The 23,097-nt window shown below is 43.7% G+C and overlaps 1 protein-coding gene across 1 annotated transcript; it reads right to left on the bottom strand.

Moving 5' to 3' along the window:
• Positions 1-413: 413 nt before the first annotated feature.
• Positions 414-21,880, bottom strand: LOC139416979 (selenide, water dikinase 3-like). Its single transcript, XM_071166208.1, has 8 exons — positions 21,431-21,880; positions 19,424-19,527; positions 18,939-19,046; positions 11,444-11,598; positions 11,184-11,274; positions 10,788-10,887; positions 10,284-10,496; positions 414-1,216 (listed from the first exon to the last, which is right to left on the bottom strand). Exons 1-8 carry the CDS (start codon positions 21,714-21,716, stop codon positions 984-986), a joined length of 1,290 nt encoding a protein of 429 aa, XP_071022309.1. The 5' UTR covers positions 21,717-21,880; the 3' UTR covers positions 414-983.
• Positions 21,881-23,097: the final 1,217 nt, after the last annotated feature.

Below are 23,097 nucleotides of genomic sequence, written 5' to 3'. Positions count from 1 at the left end.
CTAGCTAGCTAACCAACATCATTAACAATAAAGTATTGTTTAAATCAACTTCCATTATCCAACAGTTGCTGCTATTCTCATCTTATTTGCGTCTCTGTTCAGAGAGTTGGAAAGCGGGGCAGGCTGAAGCAGCCCGCGACAGACCGATCTTTTCCCAGGTCTCTCGGGTTAGAACGCGGTGATACATTTTAATATAAAATATGCCTTAATAGCAGACACTTTTATCCTGTATGCATGCATACAGTACATCTTATGGATGGTCGCATGCGCCGTGCTCAACCAACTGATATACAGAAGACCAATATTCTAACGTATTCCACCATTAATCATTCTGTACCCCACTGTCCTAAAAAATATATTCATGTTAAATCACACACACACACACACACAGGAAGTACCAAAGGGACAGAACAGTGAGTTGATGATCGGTTTATTGTTTGTGAATTCTCCAGAAACACATAGCCAATGGCTGGAACCCAGCACATGAGCCCCACCCCCTTCCTGAGACAGACATCCACTCCGCCTGGCCCCATTGGCTGGGGTTTGGAAGGCGGAGCTTCATAAACAGGTAGGGGGGGCTTTGAGCTGAGCAGCCAGTCAGCTGGCAGAGGACATACCGGACGACCCCATTGGTCCAGAGAGAGCTGCTCAACCCTGCCTCTGAACCAATGGGCAGAGCCAGACATCCTTATAGACAAGCCAAATATCCAATAGAAACACATTAAATAAACATTTTTCCAACCACTCCCACAATGACAAAAGTTTCACCAGGAGAATGTTGACCCACACTCTAAAATCACATACACAACTTGATCTATTTCCCATTCACTGATTGGAGGGAAAACTGTTGGAATGTTAATTTAATTTAAAAGAGGAACCATTTGGAGTGTTGTCCATTCCCTCTCCATGTTCGGTGTTTTGGCCTGTAGCTCCTGTGGCTAAACAAGGGAAAGAGATGGACAGCAACACACGTAAGAGGGAGTCTATGACAGCGTATCGCCAGGAGCTGGACTAGTAGAGCTGCTGTTCTCCTGATTGGCTGCAGCGGTCCCTCTCGGTTGGACTTCGATGATGCGTGGTTTGTCGATGATGCGAGCGCCGCGTTCTCCTTTCTCCACGATGCCGATGATCCAGGCTCCACCCCCAGACCCCTGACCCTTCACCTCCGCACAGAACCGGGCCGCCTGCTCTCTGGGCAGACTTACTAGAAGGCCACCTACAGGGTGAATGGGAAATAACGTCTTGTGTCATTTGGGAGTAACTTTTCTTGTAAATAAGAATAAAATGTTCCTAAATACTTCAACATGATTAAAGATAACCCTGAATGAATTGCGAATAATGATGAGTGAGAAAGCTACAGAGCACAAATATCAAACCCCCAAGACATGCTAACCTCTCAACCTCTCCCCATTACAATAACAGGAGAGGTTAGCATTTTATATCATACCCCCAAAGACATGCTAACCTCTCACCATTACAATAACAGGGGAGGTTAGCATTTTATATCATACCCCCAAGACATGCTAACCTCTCACCATTACAATAACAGAGGAGGTTAGCATTTTATATCATAACCCCAAAGACATGCTAACCTCTCACCATTACAATAACAGGGGAGGTTAGCATTTTATATCATACCCCCAAGACATGCTAACCTCTCAACCTCTCCCCATTACAATAACAGGAGAGGTTAGCATTTTATATCATAGCCCCAAGACATGCTAACCTCTCACCATTACAATAACAGAGGTGGTTAGCATTTTATATCATACCCCCAAGACATGCTAACCTCTCACCATTACAATAACAGAGGTGGCTAGCATTTTATATCATAACCCCAAAGACATGCTAACCTCTCACCATTACAATAACAGAGGTGGTTAGCATTTTATATCATACGCCCAAAGACATGCTAACCTCTCACCATTACAATAACAGGGGAGGTTAGCATGTTATATCATACCCCCAAGACATGCTAACCTCTCACCATTACAATAACAGGGGAGGTTAGCATTTTATATCATACCCCCAAGACATTGTAATGGTGAGAGGTTAGCATGTCTTGGGGGTATGATATATAATGCTAACCTCCCCTGTTACTGTAATGGTGAGAGGTTAGCATGTCTTGGGGGTATGATATATAATGCTAACCTCCCCTGTTACTGTAATGGTGAGAGGTTAGCATAACAGGGGAGGTTAGCATTTTGAGGGGGTATGATATTTATGGCTCTAACTTTCTCACTCGTTATTCATGATTCATTCAGAGTTACCCATAACCATGGTAACATCCACATTAATGTAGAAGTGTTTAGAAACATATTCTATTCTTATTTGCAATAAAAGTGACTCCAAAACAACACAATACATTATTTATCATCTCATTTCTATTGGACACAAAATCATCTGAAACACAACCAAAACAAACAGCAAATGCATCCAACAAGTTTATAGAGTCACAAGTTTGATGTAGTCATTGTGTGATAGGAATATGGGACCAAATACTAAACTTCTGACTACTTTTATACACGTAAGTGAATCTGTCCCAATATTTTTGTACATAAAGTGCTGTAATTTCTAAAATGGTTCACCAGATATGGATGCAAATATCCTCAAATTAAAACTAACCACAGTCATTTTAATGTCATTGTATCATTTCAAATCCAAAGGGCTGGAATACAGAGCCAAAACAACAACACATGGAGAACAGAGCCAAAACAACAACACATCCAAAGGGCTGGAGAACAGAGCCAAAACAACAACACATGGAGAACAGAGCCAAAACAAAACACTGTTCCAATACTTTTGGAGCACACTGTACATGTAATCCGAGTCAGAGCGTAGCTAATACAGCCGGATACCAGTGTTGGTGTCGTTCAGCATGTTGTTGTTTGTGCAACGATATCTTCTAAAATCAGATGAATAGAGAGCAATTAGCAGGGATCCTTCCTTTTCAAGACGACTCGATACACGGGCAACGTTTTACTTTCAAATGATTCACTGTGATTTGGTTTGATTAGAGGAACAAATCGATGCGATTCAGTTTGATGCGATATGAAGCACAAACCACATTCATTTTCCATTAATTAAAATCGTCTGCTTATGGAGCTCATGAGCCGGATCCGTCTGAGCCGACTGGGAATGATGCAGGCGTGGCCAAAAGTTTTGAGAATGACACAAATGTTAATTTCCAGTCTGCTGCCTCAGTGTCTTTAGATATTTGTCAGATGTTACTATGGAATATTTGCAGTGTTGACCCTTCTTTTTCAAGACCTCGGCAATCCGCATGCTGGCATGCTGTCAATTAACTTCTGGGCCACATCCTGACTGATGGCAGCCCATTCTTGCATAATCAATGCTTGGAGTTTGTCAGAATTTGTGGGTTTTTGTTTGTCCACCCGCCTCTTGAGGATTGACCACAAGTTCTCAATGGGATTAAGGTCTGGGGAGTTTCCTGGCCATGGACCCAAAATATCAATGTTTTGTTCCCCGAGCCACTTAGTTATCACTTTTGCCTTATGGCAAGGTGCTCCATCATGCTGGAAAAGGCATTGTTCGTCACTAAACTGTTCCTGGGTGGTTGGGAGAAGTTGCTCTCGGAGGATGAGTTGGTACCATTCTTTATTCATGGCTGTGTTCTTTGGCACAATTGTGAGTGAGCCCACTCCCTTGGCTGAGAGCCAACCCCACACATGAATGGTCTCAGGATGCTTTACTGTTGGCATGACACAGGACTGATGGTAGCGCTCACCTTGTCTTCTCCGGACAAGCTTTTTTCCACAGATGCCCCAAACAATCGGAACAAACGTCAGAGAAAATGACTTTACCCCAGTCCAATCCCTGTACCTTTTGCAGATGCACTCACACCTGCCTGCTGTCATTCCTGAGCAAGCTCTGTAGTGGTGGTGCCCAGATCCCGCAGCTGAATCAACTTTAGGAGACAGTCCTGGCGCTCGCTGGACTTTCTTGGGCGCCCTGAAGCATTCTTCACAACAATTGAACCGCTCTCCTTGAAGTTCTTGATGATCCGATAAATGGTTGATTTAGGTGCAATCTTACTGGCAGCAATATCCTTGCCTGTGAAGCCCTTTTTGTGCAAAGCAATGATGACGGCACATGTTTCCTTGCAGGTAACCATGGTTGACTGAGGAAGAACAATAATTGCAAGCACCACCCTCCTTCCAGTCTGTTATTCGAACTCAATCAGCATGACAGAGTGATCTCCAGCCTTGTCCTCGTCAACACTCACACCTGTGTTAACGAGAGAATCACTGACATTATGTCAGCTGGTCCTTTTGTGGTAGGGCTGAAATGCAGTGGAAATGTTTTTGGGGATTCAGTTCATTTGCATGGCAAAGAGGGACTTTGCAATTCATCTGATCACTCTTCATTACATTCTGGAGTATATGCAAATTGCCATCATACAAACTGAGGCAGCAGACTTTGTGAAAATGTATATTTGTGTCATTCAAAACTTTTGGCCACGACTGTATACTGAGTGTACAAAACATTAAGAACACCTACTATTTCCATGACATAGACTGACCAGGTGAGTCCAGGTGAAAGCTATGATCCCTTAGTGTCACTTGTTAAATCCAATTTAAAATCGGGGAGGAGAAAGAGGTTAAAGAAGTATTTTTTAAGCCTTGAGACATGGATTGTGTATGTGTGCCATTCAGAGGGTGAATAGGCAAGGCAAAATATTTAAGTGCCTTTGGTAGTTGCCAGGAACACTGGTTTAAGAACTGCAACGCTGCTAGATTTGTCACAATCAACATAGGGCTGGGCGATATGGCCTAAAAATCATATTGATTTTTCAAACTTGTGCGATTCAGGGTATATATAGATTTAACCTCTAAATAAGCGTTGTACAATTAAAGGCTAAATACACTGCATTTTACACAGTCAGCAATAATCTATTGAATTCAGGACTTAGTTGTACCTATTGAATTCAGGACTTAGTTATACCTAGGCTAAATAAGCTTTCCACAACCATCAGACCCACTAATAATTAAAAAAAAGAAGTTTAACCTGCTTTTTTGTTGTTGTTGCAATAATCACTAATCTGGCTTTCAATTCAGTCTATGAAAATTTCATTTTAAATTAATTTTTTTTTAAACAAATGTCCCCAGAACCTAACGTTCACTAATAATGCTACCTTATTGTAGCAGGAATTAGGCTATAGAACATTAACACAGGTCTCATTAACAGCCTCTTAAGCCCACGTGCTCGTGAGTAGCCAGCTAATCTTTATATTTCAAGTTGAGCCAGCTTGGATCCATTTGCTAGCTAACAAGGTATAACAGTTGAGCCAGCTTGGATCCATTTGCTAGCTAACAAGGTATAACAGTTGAGCCAGCTTGGATCAATTTGCTAGCTAACAAGGTATAACAGTTGAGCCAGCTTGGACCTATTTGCTAGCTAACAAGGTATAACAGTTGAGCCAGCTTGGATCCATTTGCTAGCTAACAAGGTATAACAGTTGAGCCAGCTTGGATCCATTTGCTAGCAAACAAGGTATAACAGTTGAGCCAGCTTGGACCTATTTGCTAGCTAACAAGGTATAACAGTTGAGCCAGCTTGGACCTATTTGCTAGCTAACAAGGTATAACAGTTGAGCCAGCTTGGACCTATTTGCTAGCTAACAAGGGGTAACAGTTGAGCCAGCTTGGACCTATTTGCTAGCTAACAAGGGGTAACAGTTGAGCCAGCTTGGACCTATTTGCTAGCTAACAAGGGGTAGCAGTTGAGCCAGCTTGGACCTATTTGCTAACTAACAAGGTAGAACAGTTGAATAGTAATATACACCAATGGCACAACAAACTGAATATCCATTTTCCAGAAACAATGTTCATTAATACTTGTGTTTTAGTAGTGTCTGCTCTGAGCAGTTGAGACAGTAAAATAATGTCTCAACTTCTCTATTACAGTAAAATAATGTCTCAATGTGTTGGTGTCCATATGGCCGATTCTGTTGGACCAAACCTCAACAGCAAAGAGAGAGTTAAAACCGCTAGTCAGAGAGGAAGATGTGATCTCTCAACTACGTTGAAAAGTCTCCTTGACTTTTTCCACATTGTAATGTAAAACAGTCTTATTCAAAAATTTACACACAATAGACCATCATGACAAAGCAACTTTGTTGCACACTTATTAAAATAAAAACAGAAATATTACATTTACATAAGTATTCAGACCCTTTACTCAGTACTTTGTTGAAGCACCAGTGATTACAGTCTCCAGTCTTCTTGGGTATGAAGCTACAAGCTTGGCACACCTGTATTTGGGGAGTTTCTCCCATTCTTCTCCGCAGATCCTCTCAAGCTCTATCAGGTTGGATGGGGAGCATCGTTGCACAGCAATTTTCAGGTCTCCAGAGATGGTCGATCAGGTTCAAGTCCAGGCTCTGGCTGGGCCACTCAAGGACATTCAGAGACTTGTCCTTAGGGTGGATGTCCTGTTGGAAGGTGACCCTTTGTCTGGAGCAGGTTATCATCAAGGATCTCTCTGTACTTTGCTCCATTCATCTCTCCCTCGATCCTGACTAGTTTCCCAGTCCCTGCCGCTGAAAAACATCCCCACAGCATGATGCTGCCACCACCATGCTTCACCGTAGGGATGGTGCCAGGTTTTCTCCAGACGTGACACTTGGCATTCAGGCCAAAGAGTTCAATCTTGGTTTAATCTGAACAGAGAATCTTGTTTCTCATGGTCAGAGTCTTTAGGTTCCTTTTGGCAAACTCCAAGTGGGCTGTCATGTGCCTTTTACTGAGGAGTGGCTTCCGTCTGGCCACTCTACCATAAAGGCCTGATTGGTGGAGTGCTGCAGAGCTGGTTGTCCTTCTGGAAGGTTTTCCCATCTCCACAGAGGAACTATAGATCTCTGTCAGAGTGACCATTGGGTCCTGGGTCACCTCCTTGAACAAGGCCCATCTTCCCTGATTGCTCAGTTTGGCCGGGCGGCCAGCTCTAGGAAGAGTCTTGGTGGTTCCAAACATCTCCCATTTAAGAATGATGGAGGCCACTGTGTTCTTGGGGACCTTCAATGCTGCAGAAATGTTTTGGTACCCTTCCCCACATTTGTGTCTCGGAGCTCTACAGACAATCCCGTTGACCTCATGGCTTGGTTTTTGTTCTGAAGTACTGTCAACTGTGGGAGCTTATATAAAAAAGGCGTGTGCCTTTCCAAATCATGTCCAATTAATTGATTTTACCACAGGTGGACTCCAATCAACTTGTAGAAACATCTCAAGGATGATCAATGGAAACAGGATGCACCTAAGCTCAATTTCAAGTCTCCCAGGAGAGTCTGAATACGGATGTAAATAAGCTATGTTGTTTTATTTTTAATACATTTTAGAATAGATTGATGGACATTATTTATTTAATCAATTTTAGAATAAGGCTGTAGCGTAACAAAATGTGGAAAAAGTCAAGGGGTCTGAATACTTTCCGAAGGCACTGTATAGACCAGCCGTAGCGCAACAGTTTGCTGTGTGTATCAAAAATGGTCCACCACCCAAAGGACATCCAGCCAACTTGACACAACTGTGAGAAGTCAACATGGGCCAGCATCCCTGTTTTGTACACAATGTATGCGTGTGTAAATGTGTGCGTGTGTATGTATGTAGTGAGCCATAAGGGGAAGTGAACATCTACCACCGCATTATCAGCAATATTTGCCTTATACATATTTTGATCTGAAACCGCTAATTAGTCATTTTAATTAGTCATTTTTGCAGAGTTAAAAAAAAGGGTCTTAATGTTAGCGAAGAGAACCAATGCAACAGACCATAACATTAAGCTTCAAACGGTGAAGTATTATTTCACTTTAAGTGCAGCACAAGGCTACACACGAATGTTCGTTTCATAAAGAAATTGATGGGAAAACTCCATTGCCAAAAGCGCACTGCACATGCAGGCGTGACAGATGGGAAAATATCAATTAGAAATATAGAGATCTAAAGATGCAACAACTAGCATGGGATGCTAATATGACTAGGGTTATCATCAACTAGCATGGGATGCTAATATAACTAGGATTATCAACAACTAGCATGGGATGCTAATATGACTAGGATTATCATCAACTAGCATGGGATGCTAATATGACTAGGATTATCATCAACTAGCATGGGATGCTAATATGACTAGGGTTATCATCAACTAGCATGGGATGCTAATATGACTAGGATTATCATCAACTAGCATGGGATGCTAATATGACTAGGGTTATCATCAACTAGCATGGGATGCTAACATGACTAGGATTATCATCAACTAGCATGGGATGCTAATATAACTAGGATTATCATCAACTAGCATGGGATGCTAATATGACTAGGATTATCATCAACTAGCATGGGATGCTAATATGACTAGGGTTATCATCAACTAGCATGGGATGCTAATATGACTAGGATTATCATCAACTAGCATGGGATGCTAATATGACTAGGGTTATCATCAACTAGCATGGGATGCTAACATGACTAGGATTATCATCAACTAGCATGGGATGCTAATATAACTAGGATTATCAACAACTAGCATGGGATGCTAACATGACTAGGATTATCATCAACTAGCATGGGATGCTAATATAACTAGGATTATCAACAACTAGCATGGGATGCTAATATGACTAGGATTATCATCAACTAGCATGGGATGCTAATATGACTAGGATTATCATCAACTAGCATGGGATGCTAATATGACTAGGACTGGTTGGGCTACTGGACAATGAAAGAAAGTTGATTTGAAAACTAACAGAGCATGGGAGAAATAGGCTACTGATTTCAATGGCATTTGAAAGTCTTTACAAAATAATTTTGACTAGGCTACTTTGAAGCGAGGTAAGACATGCCTCATAATATGAAATAAATAAAAAAAACTTTCAAACAACGAAGTATACGTTTTCAAAATGCATACTGCATATTTCAAATGTGTGACATGCTCAAGCCTGGCTAAGCACTTGAATGGAGAATGGGAAGCCTCAATTACCAGCTGAGAAATAAAAATAGCTTCTTTTTTTTAATTTTTTTGAATCGTGGCCATCAAAACACGAGATTGCAGTTAGAATTGTTGAGCATTGATTGGGCACGTTGATTAAAGCACGTTTAGTTCCAATAGCAAAGAAAGAGCCATTTGAAGAGCTGTAGCAACAGCTCTTGCACTTTGACAGATTTTCCACTCAAATATAGGATCTGTATGTTGTGTGCTGAATAAGATGGGCTACATAACCACTAACGAAAATACGCACCAATTTAATTCCACAAAGTTATGCAAATTAACCTATATACATAAGCATGACAAGTCAAATGTATAGGGTCCCTTTAAACTGACCAACACTTTGGTTCCTACCCTGTCACAATAGTGCCTCCATAGAGACCCTACTAGTATTCTAATTTCTATTTCTATGAACGCCTCCCTGGCTTTTTAATTCGCTGTCGTGTCAAAAACTGTTTTCAAAGTGCCCAGGATTACATTCTGACTACAGAATATTCATTCTATTTCCATGATTCCAACAATTCACTTGTGTTTTGATCTAATTGCAATATTTGGTCAAAATTAAGGCCTAGATACTTTTGGCCACACTGTGGCAGTGTAGAAATCTCAAATTAGAAACCTTTGGTTGAAGTTTGATTAAACAGTATAAAACAGGCCTCCCAAGTGCATCGCAGTGCTAACTGTGCCACTAGAGATTCTGGGTTCGAGTCCAGGCTCTGTCGCAGCCGGCCGGGACCGGGAGACCCATGGGGCGGCGCACAATAAGCCCAGCGTCGTCCGAGTTAGGGGAGGGTTTGGCAGGCAGGGATGTCCTTGTCCCATCACGCACTAGCGACTCCTGTGGTGGGCCTGGGCGCAGTCCACGCTGACACGGTTGCCAGGTGCACAGTGTTTCCTCCGACACATTGGTGCGGCTGGCTTCCGGGTTAAGCAGGCATTGTGTCAAGAAGCAGTGCGGCCTGGTTAGGTTTCGGAGGATGCACGGCTCTCGACCTTCGCCTCTCCCGAGTCCATACGGGAGTTGCAGCGATGAGACAAGACTGTAACTACCAATTGGATACCAGGACATTGGGGCGAAAACAGGGTAAATAGATTAATGAAAACACTATGAAACCATCAGAATGGAGAAAGACCCAATAAAATCACTTCGAATGTGTGTGTTGACACCCTGGGTTCACTCATAAAGCAAATGAAAAACTTTGATTACTCAAAAACATCAAATAAATATGAAACATATTGTGAGATGATATTTTGGCCAAGCTCTAGTCTCCTACCAGATGTCTCCGAGGACGTCCCCCCCAGCAGGTTGAAGATGTTTCCATAGGCCTTGCTGATGGCGGCCATCTTGGCAATGATGGGGAGGTTGTGGATGACGAAGGCTACCTCATCACGTTGCATCGTCGCTAGGTTACGGGCGTGCCCTAGCAACCCAAACCCAGTCACGTCTGTTGCAGCGTGGGCCTGGAACCTGTGCATGAGGCCTGCCGCTGTGATCGCACACAAACACACAGTGGGTTGTTACAGACTAGGTTGTGGTGTGTGTTATGTTAATGTGTGTGTGTGGGGGGGGGGGGGGGGGGGCTCGTCAGTTTTTTAACTGAATGCAATCAACTGAAATGTGTCTTCCACATTTAACCCAACCCCTCTGAATCAGAGAGGTAGGTGCGGCGTTGCCTTAATTGATGGCTCGGGGATTTGAATCAGCGGCCTTCCGGTTACTGGCCCAAAGCGCTTAATCGCTAGGCTACCTGTTATATTAGTGTGTGTGTGTGTGTTACCTGTGCGGTTGAGCGTTGCCATGGAGAACATGGCTTCCTGGTAGGCCTGCTCCACTTCCTCCTTAGAGACCACTAGCTTGATCTTATTCCACCTCTCTGGCTGCGCGCACACACACACACACACACACACACACACACACACGAGAGAGAGAGAGAGAGAGGTAGGGATCGAAAGAGGAGAGATTATTTACCTATTTCAATAAGACATCCTAATTTTTGGACACTACAGAAAAATCTAAAAGAAGTCTCTGACTTCCCCAGAGAGAAAGTGAAGACAGACCAGGAAGCTAGAATATCACCTACCTGGTCCAGCCACCAGAAAAATATTCTAGCATCCTGGTCTGTTTATCACCTATCTGGTCCAGCCACCAGATAGACAGTATTATGGTATAGTACCTGGTCCAGCCACTGGTGAGCGTTGACAGCTACCTGGGTTCCTAGAGGCTTGGTCAGCACCAACACGTCCCCCGGTACTGCACTGTCTGGCCTACACACACAGTAAGACACAGTATTGACAAGGAAACTCCCCATTAGAATTGATCCTGTTTGGCCCGACTCTCTAACATCAAGGTTACCAACAAGAACTGATAACACCCTGACCCCAGTCTGAACAGAACACCCTGATCCCAGTCTGAACAGAATACTCCCTCTCTTACATGATGAACTCGTTGGGTTGGCAGACGACCGAGGCCACACCCCCTATGATGATCCAGGGGTTCACCACCGTCTGGCCGCCTGTCACCGAAGTCCCGCCCTCCTCCGCCGCGTCACGGAAACCACGGATCATCAGAGGCATCACACGCTCACGATCCTGCACACACACACGCGGTTATCATTTCATCACGACCAACTAGCTCCCAGTTTTGCAAGTTACACTGACTAGGCACAACTTCAGGAACACACACACACAGAGGTTGCGTCACATGAAGTCAGTCTAAAGTCTGATATTTGTAGATTAGTGGGTTTATGAATTAACAGGCAACTGTTCTGAATCCCCTCCAGACACCCTGCTACACACAGCATCAGGTTAACAACAAATCCATTTATTGGTCACATACACATATTTAGCAGATATTATTGTGGGTGTAGTGAAATGCTTGTGTTTCTAGCTCCAACAGTGCAGTAGTATCTAACTAAATGCTTGTGTTCCTAGCTCCATCAGTGCAGTAATATCTAACTAAATGCTTGTGTTTCTAGCTCCAACAGTGCAGTAGTATCTAACTAAATGCTTGTGTTTCTAGCTCCAACAGTGCAGTAGTATCTAACTAAATGCTTATGTTCCTAGCTCCAACAGTGCAGTAATATCTAACTAAATGCTTGTGTTCCTAGCTCCAACAGTACAGTAGTATCTAACTAAATGCTTATGTTCCTAGCTCCAACAGTGCAGTAGTATCTAACTAAATGCTTATGTTCCTAGCTCCAACAGTGCAGTAGTATCTAACTAAATGCTTGTGTTCCTAGCTCCATCAGTGCAGTAATATCTAACTAAATGCTTGTGTTTCTAGCTCCAACAGTGCAGTAGTATCTAACTAAATGCTTGTGTTTCTAGCTCCAACAGTGCAGTAATATCTAACTAAATGCTTGTGTTTCTAGCTCCAACAGTGCAGTAATATCTAACTAAATGCTTATGTTCCTAGCTCCAACAGTGCAGTAATATTGAATAATTCACAACAATACACACATCTAAAAGTAAAAGAACAGAATTAAGAAATATATAAATATTAGGACAAGCGACGCCGAAGACCGGAGTGTGTGTGCACGCTCACACTGTAGCAGCACAAAACATGGTACACACATTATTGGGCGGAGACAACGACACACACAGGGCAAGAAGGTGGAGACAACGACACACACAGGGCAAGAAGGTGGAGACAACGACACACACAGGGCAAGAAGGTGGAGACAACGACACACACAGGGCAAGAAGGTGGAGACAACGACACACACAGGGCAAGAAGGTGGAGACAACGACACACACAGGGCAAGAAGGTGGAGACAACGACACACACAGGGCAAGAAGGTGGAGACAACGACACACACAGGGCAAGAAGTGGAGACAACGACACACACAGGGCAAGAAGGTGGAGACAACGACACACACAGGGCAAGAAGGTGGAGACAACGACACACACAGGGCAAGAAGGTGGAGACAACAAATAGGGCTGCAAAGGGTCGGAAACTTCACGGTAAATTTCCATGGGAAGTTAATTTGGGGAGCTTTGCTTAAATTCATCAAAAAAGTTAACTTATAACAGTGAACCTTTTTTTGTGGGATACACATAAGGCAAAACTACGTCTTGTGGCATATTTTGGATAAATTGCAACCCTCTGCAACCCAATTGCAACCCTCTGCATGCACAGCGCATTCTTCCATCACATGTACAGCTTATTCTGGGGCGGCAGGTAGCCTAGTGGTTAGAGCTTAGGGGGGCAGGTAGCCTAGTGGTTAGAGCGTAGGGGGGCAGGTAGCCTAGTGGTTAGAGTGCAGGGGGGGCAGGTAGCCTAGTGGTTAGAGTGTAGGGGGGGCAGGTAGCCTAGTGGTTAGAGTGTAGGGGGGGCAGGTAGCCTAGTGGTTAGAGCGTAGGGGGGCAGGTAGCCTAGTGGTTAGAGTGTAGGGGTGGCAGGTAGCCTAGTGGTTAGAGTGTAGGGGGGCAGGTAGTCTAGTGGTTAGAGTGGAGGGGCGGCAGGTAGCCTAGTGGTTAGAGTGTAGGGGAGGCAGGTAGCCTAGTGGTTAGAGTGTAGGGGTGGCAGGTAGCCTAGTGGTTAGAGTGTAGGGGGGCAGGTAGCCTAGTGGTTAGAGTGTAGGGGGGCAGGTAGCCTAGTGGTTAGAGTGTAGGGGTGGCAGGTAGCCTAGTGGTTAGAGCTTAGGGGGGCAGGTAGCCTAGTGGTTAGAGCGTAGGGGGGCAGGTAGCCTAGTGGTTAGAGTGCAGGGGGGGCAGGTAGCCTAGTGGTTAGAGTGTAGGGGGGGCAGGTAGCCTAGTGGTTAGAGTGTAGGGGGGGCAGGTAGCCTAGTGGTTAGAGCGTAGGGGGGCAGGTAGCCTAGTGGTTAGAGTGTAGGGGTGGCAGGTAGCCTAGTGGTTAGAGTGTAGGGGGGCAGGTAGTCTAGTGGTTAGAGTGGAGGGGCGGCAGGTAGCCTAGTGGTTAGAGTGTAGGGGAGGCAGGTAGCCTAGTGGTTAGAGTGTAGGGGTGGCAGGTAGCCTAGTGGTTAGAGTGTAGGGGGGCAGGTAGCCTAGTGGTTAGAGTGTAGGGGGGCAGGTAGCCTAGTGGTTAGAGCGTAGGGGGGCAGGTAGCCTAGTGGTTAGAGTGTAGGGGGGGCAGGTAGTCTAGTGGTTAGAGCGTAGGGGGGCAGGTAGCCTAGTGGTTAGAGTGTAGGGGGGCAGGTAGTCTAGTGGTTAGAGTGGAGGGGCGGCAGGTAGCCTAGTGGTTAAGAGTGTTGGACTAGTAACCGAAAGGTTGCTGGATCGAATTCCGAACTGAGAAAGTACAAATCTGTTGTTCTGCCCCTGAACAAGGCAGTTAACCCACTGTTCCCCAGTAGGCCGTCATTGTAAATAATAATTTGTACTTAACTGACTTGCCCAGGTAAGGTTAAATAAATAAAAATACAATTCTCAAGATCTTGCAAACTAATGAGATGCTATTGAACCCACTGCACTGTCTGAGCCATGCTTTCTGGTAGGTTTTGATAACAATACTGGGTAGGGTGAAGATATTTCCTATGACATACATTATATTTTTTAAACTAGTAAATAGTAGCCTACAGCAAAGTGTGTTTAAATCATTTTCTAACTCGTTAACAATTTCTTCTAGTTAGTTTCTGCTACCATGTGGGGTTTTAGCTTGCTTGAGCCTGCTAACTGAGGAGTGTTAATTCACCTGTTTCCATACGTTTCATTTTAAAACATTCACACAAAGGAGTTGTTCTAACTGCGTAACAATCTGTACATGGAATTGTATGTTGTTTTTTTTAACTAATTTTTTCTAATCTTTACAGGAAAATGCCACGGGCACTTTTCTGATGTGTGGAGACATTTCACTGCAGCCAATGTAGAAGGAAAAGCTGTGTACATTTGCAAATAATGTGCCAAATCATATGTGAAGAATGAAACAAAAATGCAGAATCATCTGGCCAAGTGGATAAAGTTCCCTCAGCGCTCACAACAAGCAACCTCTGACAAAAGTCCCTCTACTTCTATTTGAAGTGAAAATGATGAATCAGACACCTTATCGATAGCAACAGCTCATGGTCCTCCTAGTTTGTTTTGACTCAATTGAGGAATGTAGTCAGATAAATGCTGATGAATGTCTTGCTCGAGTATGCAACTGGTTCACCTCTGATGCTCACAGGCAATGTGTATTGGAATAGATTTCTGAATGTTCTTTGCCCAGCATACACCCCTCCAACCAGACAAGCATTATCTACTCATTTGCTGGATGCAAAGTTTAACCAGTTCAAGTGAAGGTCAAGCAAATCATAGAGAAAGCAGACTATTGCAATCATCTCTGATGGGTGGTCAAATGTTCGTGGGCAAGAAATAATTAACTACATCATCTCCACCCCTCAACCAGTATTCTACAAGAGCACAGGCAAGGGACAACAGACACACCGGTCTCTACATTACAGATGAGCTGAAGGCAGTCATCAATGACCTTGGACCACAGAAGGTATTTGCACTGGTGACAGACAATGCTGCGAACATGACGGCTGCTTGGTCTAAAGTGGAGGAGTCCTACCCTCACATCACACCCATTGGCTGTGCTTGCTCATGCATTGAATCTGCTCCTCAAGGACATCATGGCACTGAAAACAATGGATACACTCTACAAGAGAGCCAAGGAAATGGTTAGGCATGTGAAGGGTCATCAAGTTATAACAGCAATCTACCTCACCAAGCGAAGTGAGAATAAGAGCACCACATTGAAGCTGCCCATCAGCACCCGTTGGGGTGGTGTTGTCATCATGTTTGACAGTCTCCTGGGGGGGAAGGAGTCTCTCCAAGAAATGGCCATATCACAGTCTGCCGATATGGACAGCCCCATCAAGAGGATCCTCCTGGATGATGTATTTCGGGAGAGAGTGGTAAGCAGTCTGAAACTCCTGAAACCTATAGCAGTAGCCATTGCACGGATTGAGGGAGACAATGCCATCCTGTCTGATGTTCAGACTCTGCTTGCAGATGTGAGATAATAAATCCATACTGCCCTGCCCACTTCACTGTTGCTCCAAGCAGAGGAAACTGCAGTTCTGAAATACATCAAAAAGCGTGAAGACTTCTGCCTGAAGCCCATACACGTCACAGCGTACATGTTGGACCCCAAGTATGCTGGCAAGAGCATCCTGTCTGGTGCAGAGATCAACAAGGCCTATGGTGTCATCACTATCGTGTCTCGCCACCTCGGCCTGGATGAGGGCAAGGTTTCTTTGCAGTCTGGCGAAGTACACTTCCAAGGGCTTTGAGACGCAATATGGCAGTCATGCAAAAACACAGTGGCAAGAAAAAGTGTGTGACCCTTTTGGAAATACCTGGACTTCTGCATAAATTGGTCATAACATTTGATCTGATCTTCATCTGGGTCACAACAACAGACAAACACACTGTGCTTAAACCAATAAAACACACACACAAATTGTATTTTTCTTGTCTATATTGAATACATCATTTAAAACATTCACAGTGTAGGTTGGGAAAAGTATGTGAACCCACTAGGCTAATGACTTCACCAAAAGCTAATTGGAGTCCAATCAATGAGACGAGATTGGAGATGTTGGTTAGAGCTGCCTTGCCCTATAAAAAAAAACTCACAAAATTTCAGTTTGCTGTTCACAAGAAGCATTGCCTGATGTGAACCATGCCTCAAACAAAAGATCTCAGAAGACATAAGATTAAGAATTGTTGACTTGCATAAAGTTGGAAAGGGTTACAAAAGTGTCTCTAAAAGCATTGATGTTCATCAGTACACGGTAAGACATATTGTCTATAAAATGGAGAAAGTTCAGCACTGTTGCTACTCTCCCTAGGAGTAGCCATCCTGAAAAGATGACTGCAAGAGCACAGCACAGAATGCTCTATGAGGTTAAGAAGAATCCTAGAGTGTCAGCTAAAGACTTACAGAAATCTCTGGAACATGATAACATCTCTGTTGACGAGTCTACGATACGTAAAACACTAAACAAGAATGGTGTTCATGGGAGGACACCACGGAAGAAGCCGCTGCTGTCCAAAAAAAACATTGGTGCATGGCTGAAGTTTGCAAAAGTGCACCTGGATGTTCCACAGCGCTACTGGCAAAATATTCTGTGGACAGATGAAACTATAGTTGAGTTGTTTGGAAGGAACACACAACACTATGTGTGGAGAAAAAGAGGCACAGCAGAGCAACATCAAAACCTCATCCCAACTGTAAAGTATGGTGGAGGGAGCATCATGGTTTGGGGCTGCTTTGCTACCTCAGGGCCTAGACAGCTTGCTATCATCGACGGACGAATGAATTCACAAGTTTATCAAGAAATTTTGCAGGAGAATGTAAGGCTATCTGTCCGCCAACTGAAGCACAACAGAAGTTGGGTGATGCAACAGGACAACGACCCAAAACACAGAAGTAAATCAACAACAGAATGGATTCAACAGAAGAAAATACGCCTTCTGGAGTGGCCCAGTCAGTCCTGACCTCAACCCGATTGAGATGCAGTGTCCTGACCTCAACCCGATTGAGATGCAGTGTCCTGACCTCAACCCGATTGAGATGCAGTGTCCTGACCTCAACCCGATTGAGATGCAGTGTCCTGACCTCAACCCGATTGAGATGCAGTGTCCTGACCTCAACCCGATTGAGATGCAGTGTCCTGACCTCAACCCGATTGAGATGCAGTGTCCTGACCTCAACCCGATTGAGATACTGTGGGATGACCTCAAGAGAGTGGCTCACACCAGACATCCCAAGAATATTGCTGAACTGAAACAGTTTTGTAAAGAGGAATGGTCCAGAATTCCTCCTGACCGTTGAAAACGGATGATTGTTTGTGTGTTATTAGTTTAAGCAGACTGTCTATTGTTGTGACCTAGATGAAGATCAGATCAAATTTGATGACCAATTTATGCAGAAATCCAGGCATTTCCAAAAGGGTCACACTTTTTTTTTTTACACCATCTCATCAGCCACCTGGTGGAAGGGACTTTGTGGATGTGAGACTCTTTCCCCTGTTGCCTCCATCATCCTCCTCCTCCAAATCCCACCAATATCAGCTTCCTCAGAGCGCAACTGGTCCTTGTTTGGGAACACACACACACACCAAAGCCCGCAACAGGCTGACCAATATAAGGGTTGAAAAATTGGTGGCCATCCGTGCAAATTTGAGGCTTTTTGAGCCTGACAATGAGTTATCCTCAACAAGGTTGGAAAGTGACAGTGAAGATGAGGCCTTCAAGGACAGTGTACCGTCTAGCCATACTCCCAAGTGCTTGTATGAGGTGACTACCTCAAACTCTAAACCTTCAGAGGTAGTAATCACACCTGTGGGGAGAGGGGCATTCTTCTTACCAAACCACATGACCTTTGTTTTGGAGGTGTTCAGAACAAGGTTAAGGGAAGAGAAATCTTGTTGGACACTAAGAAAGCTTTGTTGTAGAGCGTTTAACACAAAATCTGTGGAGGGGCCAGCTGAGTATAAGACTGTATCATCAGCATATAAATGGATGAGAGAGCTTCCTACTGCCTGAGCTATGTTGTTGATGTAAATTGAGAAGAGTGTGGGGCTAGGATCGGGCCTTGGGGTACTCCCTTGGTGACAGGCAGTGGCTGAGACAACAAACGCATTTTGATTTTATTAAAGTTTACGTTCAAACGGCTCTTAAACCCGCGACATCCGTTTAAGGAAACTAAGCGTGTCACAATTTAGGTAATACGCTTCTAGTGTTACCGTGCAGAATACCCAGGCTTTTACGACAGCAGAAATCAGTTAAACAGAGCATAAGTCAGAATTGGGGTTAGCAATTGTAGATGGGCCAGGGTGTACATGCACATTTCCGGATATCATCAGCAGTAATACAATCAGGGCACGGCAGAAGACAGGGAGAGCTCTGCAGAGTTGATTTATAACATTTGAATGTGCATTAGGATGGCAACAACATCATATTACACAACAATACCTACCTGCTCTGACATCTTCTGGCTGACACTGAGTAGCATCAGCATGTTGTCACACTCTGTGATGCCCATAGCATAGAGATCACTGAGGACATTAGCACACGCTATCCTTCCCTGTGGGGGGGGGGGGGGGCGAGAGAGAGAGAGAGCAATGTGGGGAAGGAGAGAGAGCGAGAGATGGTGTAGAGATGTGGGGAAGGAGAGAGAGCGAGAGATGGTGGAGAGATGTGGGGAAGGAGAAAGAGCGAGAGATGGTGGAGATATGTGGGGAAGGAGAGAGAGCGAGAGATGTGGGGAAGGAGAGAGAGAGAGACATACAATCTCGTAAAGGATGGGTCACTAACTGGCGATTTGACAAGAAAATTAAATGTAATTCACTCATGCAGATGATATAAGTTGGGGCATAAAGCATAAATCATGCCCTAAGAAATGTTAGGAGATGAGAGGTTACAATGGAGGTCAGGGGTTAAAGGTCAGGTGTCAGAACTCACCATCATGTAGGGGTCCTCCACCAGAGGGTAGAAGAAGTCTGTAGTTTGGACCAATGAGAGGCCTCCATGTCGCAGAGGCACCACACAGGAGTCCATGCCTATACCTTCACACACACACACACACACACAATTAACAATATTCATGCTACCATGGTATGCAATGATTGACTGATTGATTTATGAATGGGGATGAAAGTAAGGAAATAAATTCCACAAATGTACTTTTAACAAGGCACACCTGTTAATTGAAATGCATTCCAGGTGACTACCTCATGAAGCTGGTTGAGAGAATGCCAAGAGTGTGCAAAGCTGTCATCAAGGCAAAGGGTGGCTACTTTGAAGAATCTCAAATATGAATTCTATTTTTTTGGTTACGACATGATTCCATATGTGTTATTTCATAGTTTTGATGTCATCACTATTATTCTACAATGTAGAAAATAGTAAAAAATAAAGAAAAATCTGGAATGAGTAGGCGTGTCCAAACTTTTGACTGGTACTGTATGTTGCAAGTAGATGAACATGAGTGGGTAGCCTAATGTTGCAACCTGGTCTCAAAGCATTATATTATTCTGTATGTAATGGGGCGGCAGGTAGCCTAGTGGTTAGAGCGTTGGACAAGTAACCAGAAGCTTTCTGGATTGGATCCCAGAGCTGACAAGGTAAAAATGTTGTTCTGTCTCACTGAACAAGGCAGTTAACCCACTGTTCCCCGGTCGTCCGTCATTGTAAATAAGAATTTGTTCTTAACTGACTTGCCTAGTTAAATGAAAGGTTAAATTTAACATTTTTAAAAAGTAAATCTGAGACACTCCATTTAGTATGATACGTTTAGTTTGGTTTGGTTACTTAAGGCAAAAATGAAAGTATGGTGGCTGGCTAAATGGGGGGTCGTTAAAACGTCTAGCAGCCCAAAGGTTGCTAGATGTTCACGTTATACGCCCACATCAACATCGAATCACGGACAACTTTAGCTACTTTGCAGCTAGTTAGCATGTTAGCTAATCCTTCCACTAACCCTTTAACTTAACCCTAAGCGAGCTATCTAATGTTAGCCACCTAGATAGATTTTGTAACATTATGTATATTTTGCAAAACATAGCACATATTGGAATTTGTAACAAATCTTATGAAATGGATCTGGGACAGTGTTTCTTAATACTGATCCCGGGGACACAAAGCGGTGCACGTTTTAGTCGTTGCCTTAGTGCTAAACCGGATTCAAATCATCAAAGCTTGATGATGAGTTGATCATTTGAATTAGGCAAACACAAAACATGCACAGCCTTTGGGTCCCCAGGACCAGGATTAACAAACACTGCTCTAGGCCATCCACAAACTAATACATACCATACGAAACGTAACATATCACACTAAATGGAGTGTCTCGGATGTACGTGCAGAATAATACGAAATGATCTGAGACCAAGTTGAGTAAAGGAGCCCTTTTGAAGTGATTGATAAAAAAATATATAAAAAAAAAATAATAATGACTGGTTGTTTATGCTACAATTAAAAATGTAATACATTTTCAAAGTTAAATTACATTTTTATGAATAGGCCCACAGAGATCCTATTGAATTAATAGGGGTTCTATATGGAATTCTATGATTAGGCCCATCATTTCTGGAGGTCCAGTACCGGAAATAAATAATACTTTCACCCCTGTTTATTACCTAGACAACGTTATTCATTTACTAAACAGCAGTTAGCTAGACACCATCAACAGTCAGCAATCTGGCCTTGCATCAGAGACGCTAAGAGATAAGGCGCACCGGGACAGCCCTACCTTCAGCTAGCATACATACTGCTAGTTGGCTCGAGAAGGGACTTGATTGTTAGCAGGCTTATATGGCTACATTGCTAACTTAGCCACGACATAGTTAACTAATCAGCTTATGTTAGTTTGATAATAATAATATAAAACAAGTTAGCTACATTAAATAACTTGACAAGTTTACTTGAAAACGAATATAATTTTGCTAGCTATGCTAACGAGCTAGCTACCTAGTCGGGGGCCAGCGGAGGTGTTGTTGGGAGTGAGTTGTCCGAAATCGGTGCCTTGGTCCCCGGTTTCCCCGGGCCGGTGAGGCTCCAGTCCCGCCAGGAGTTTGAGCAGCGTCTCCTGGGGGACCTTGCATCCTCATCCCTTCATATCCGAGAAGCCCGTCAGGCGGAAGCCGGCGTCCAGGCCATGCTCTTCGGGACGGAAAGGCTTGTATCCCGGGGGGAAGCATGATTCTGTCCCCGCCGAAGCATCAGCCGGTGGGGTGGGAGGAGAGGTAGCTGACATTGCTGGGTAGTTAGCGGTCTGTTAGGAGGATAGCTCGACTAGCTAGTTCAGACCCCAGCAACAGAGAGGAGAGGAAAGCGTGTGTGATGAATAGATACAAAGATTATGGATATACTGACAAGATACATGTATCTCCGTCCCACCAATGGGAGTTCGTTGTCCACAAAGCGGCCCGGCGGGCTGTCTAGCTCCCGCCTATCCTTTCTTTGGATTGGTGGATACATGTCCTTATTGTAATCCTAATTTTAATATTTGAATAGGGTTGTTGACGTCACCGCCTGTATCCAATGGTGAGAGCCGTTCTCATGAATATGCATAGGCATCTTGATTTAACGTTGCATGAGTTGTCACGTGTCCTACTTATTTCAGTTCAAGAGTAACAGCTAATGCACTACGAAACTTATTTTCGGTCAAATAAATATCACTTAGCTAATAAGCAATTAATTGTATTGTCGACCAAATTCGACACTCTCATTGACTTCTATACAAAAACTCATTGCTTGGTGAGCGAAACAACAACAAAAAAACGCCACATGCTGGAGGGAGAGAGATTTTCCACCGAGTTGGCCTCTCTCGTCCTCTTCCTCTCTGGTAGATATGAATGGAGAGAGTGACGATCTGTGCGTAGTGACATCACTGACACACACCGCGTTCAAGACAGCTGGGAACTCGGAACACTCGGACATCAAATCAAATGTGATTAGTCACATACACATGGTTAGCAGATGTTATTGCGAGTGTAGCGAAATGCTTGTGCTTCTAGTTCCGACAGTGCAGTAATATCTAACAAGTAATATCTAACAATTCCCCAACAACTACCCAATACACACAGATCTAAGTAAAGGAATGTAATTAGAACGTATATAAATATATGGATGAGCAACGTCAGAGCAGCATAGACTAAGATACAGTAGATAGTATAGAATACAGTATATACATATGAGATGAGTAATGCAAGATATGTAAACATTGTTAAAGTGGCTAGTGTTGACAGTGTGTTTGGGACAACTGGGAATTTGGGAAAACAAGCTCAGACTGGGAAACATCGTTTAGAACAGTCATCCACCACAGAACTCTCAGTCAAAAACTCTGGGATCACATTAGAGCTCCAACTTGAAAATCACTGAAGTCACTATTTGACCTCGTTTTTTCCAAGTTCCTGAAAACACACACACACACACACACACAGCTTGTTCGAAATTGCAGCCAACAGTGCAGGCGACTACTAACTGATCTACAGATCACCTTGCATCATAAATAACAATTCATTCATATTTGTGGATCAATAAGTCAGTCACCATTTACCCACAATGCATCATGGATTTGACTGCTGTCTAGAACATAGCTAATGAGAAGGGTGCAATTTCCTGAATTAGCAGGA

The sequence above is a fragment of the Oncorhynchus clarkii genome, chromosome 9, assembly GCF_045791955.1.
Source record: "Oncorhynchus clarkii lewisi isolate Uvic-CL-2024 chromosome 9, UVic_Ocla_1.0, whole genome shotgun sequence".
Classification (NCBI taxonomy): domain Eukaryota; kingdom Metazoa; phylum Chordata; class Actinopteri; order Salmoniformes; family Salmonidae; genus Oncorhynchus; species Oncorhynchus clarkii.
Note: the sequence above shows the minus strand (reverse complement) of the source record. Positions and strands in the feature narration are given on the sequence as shown.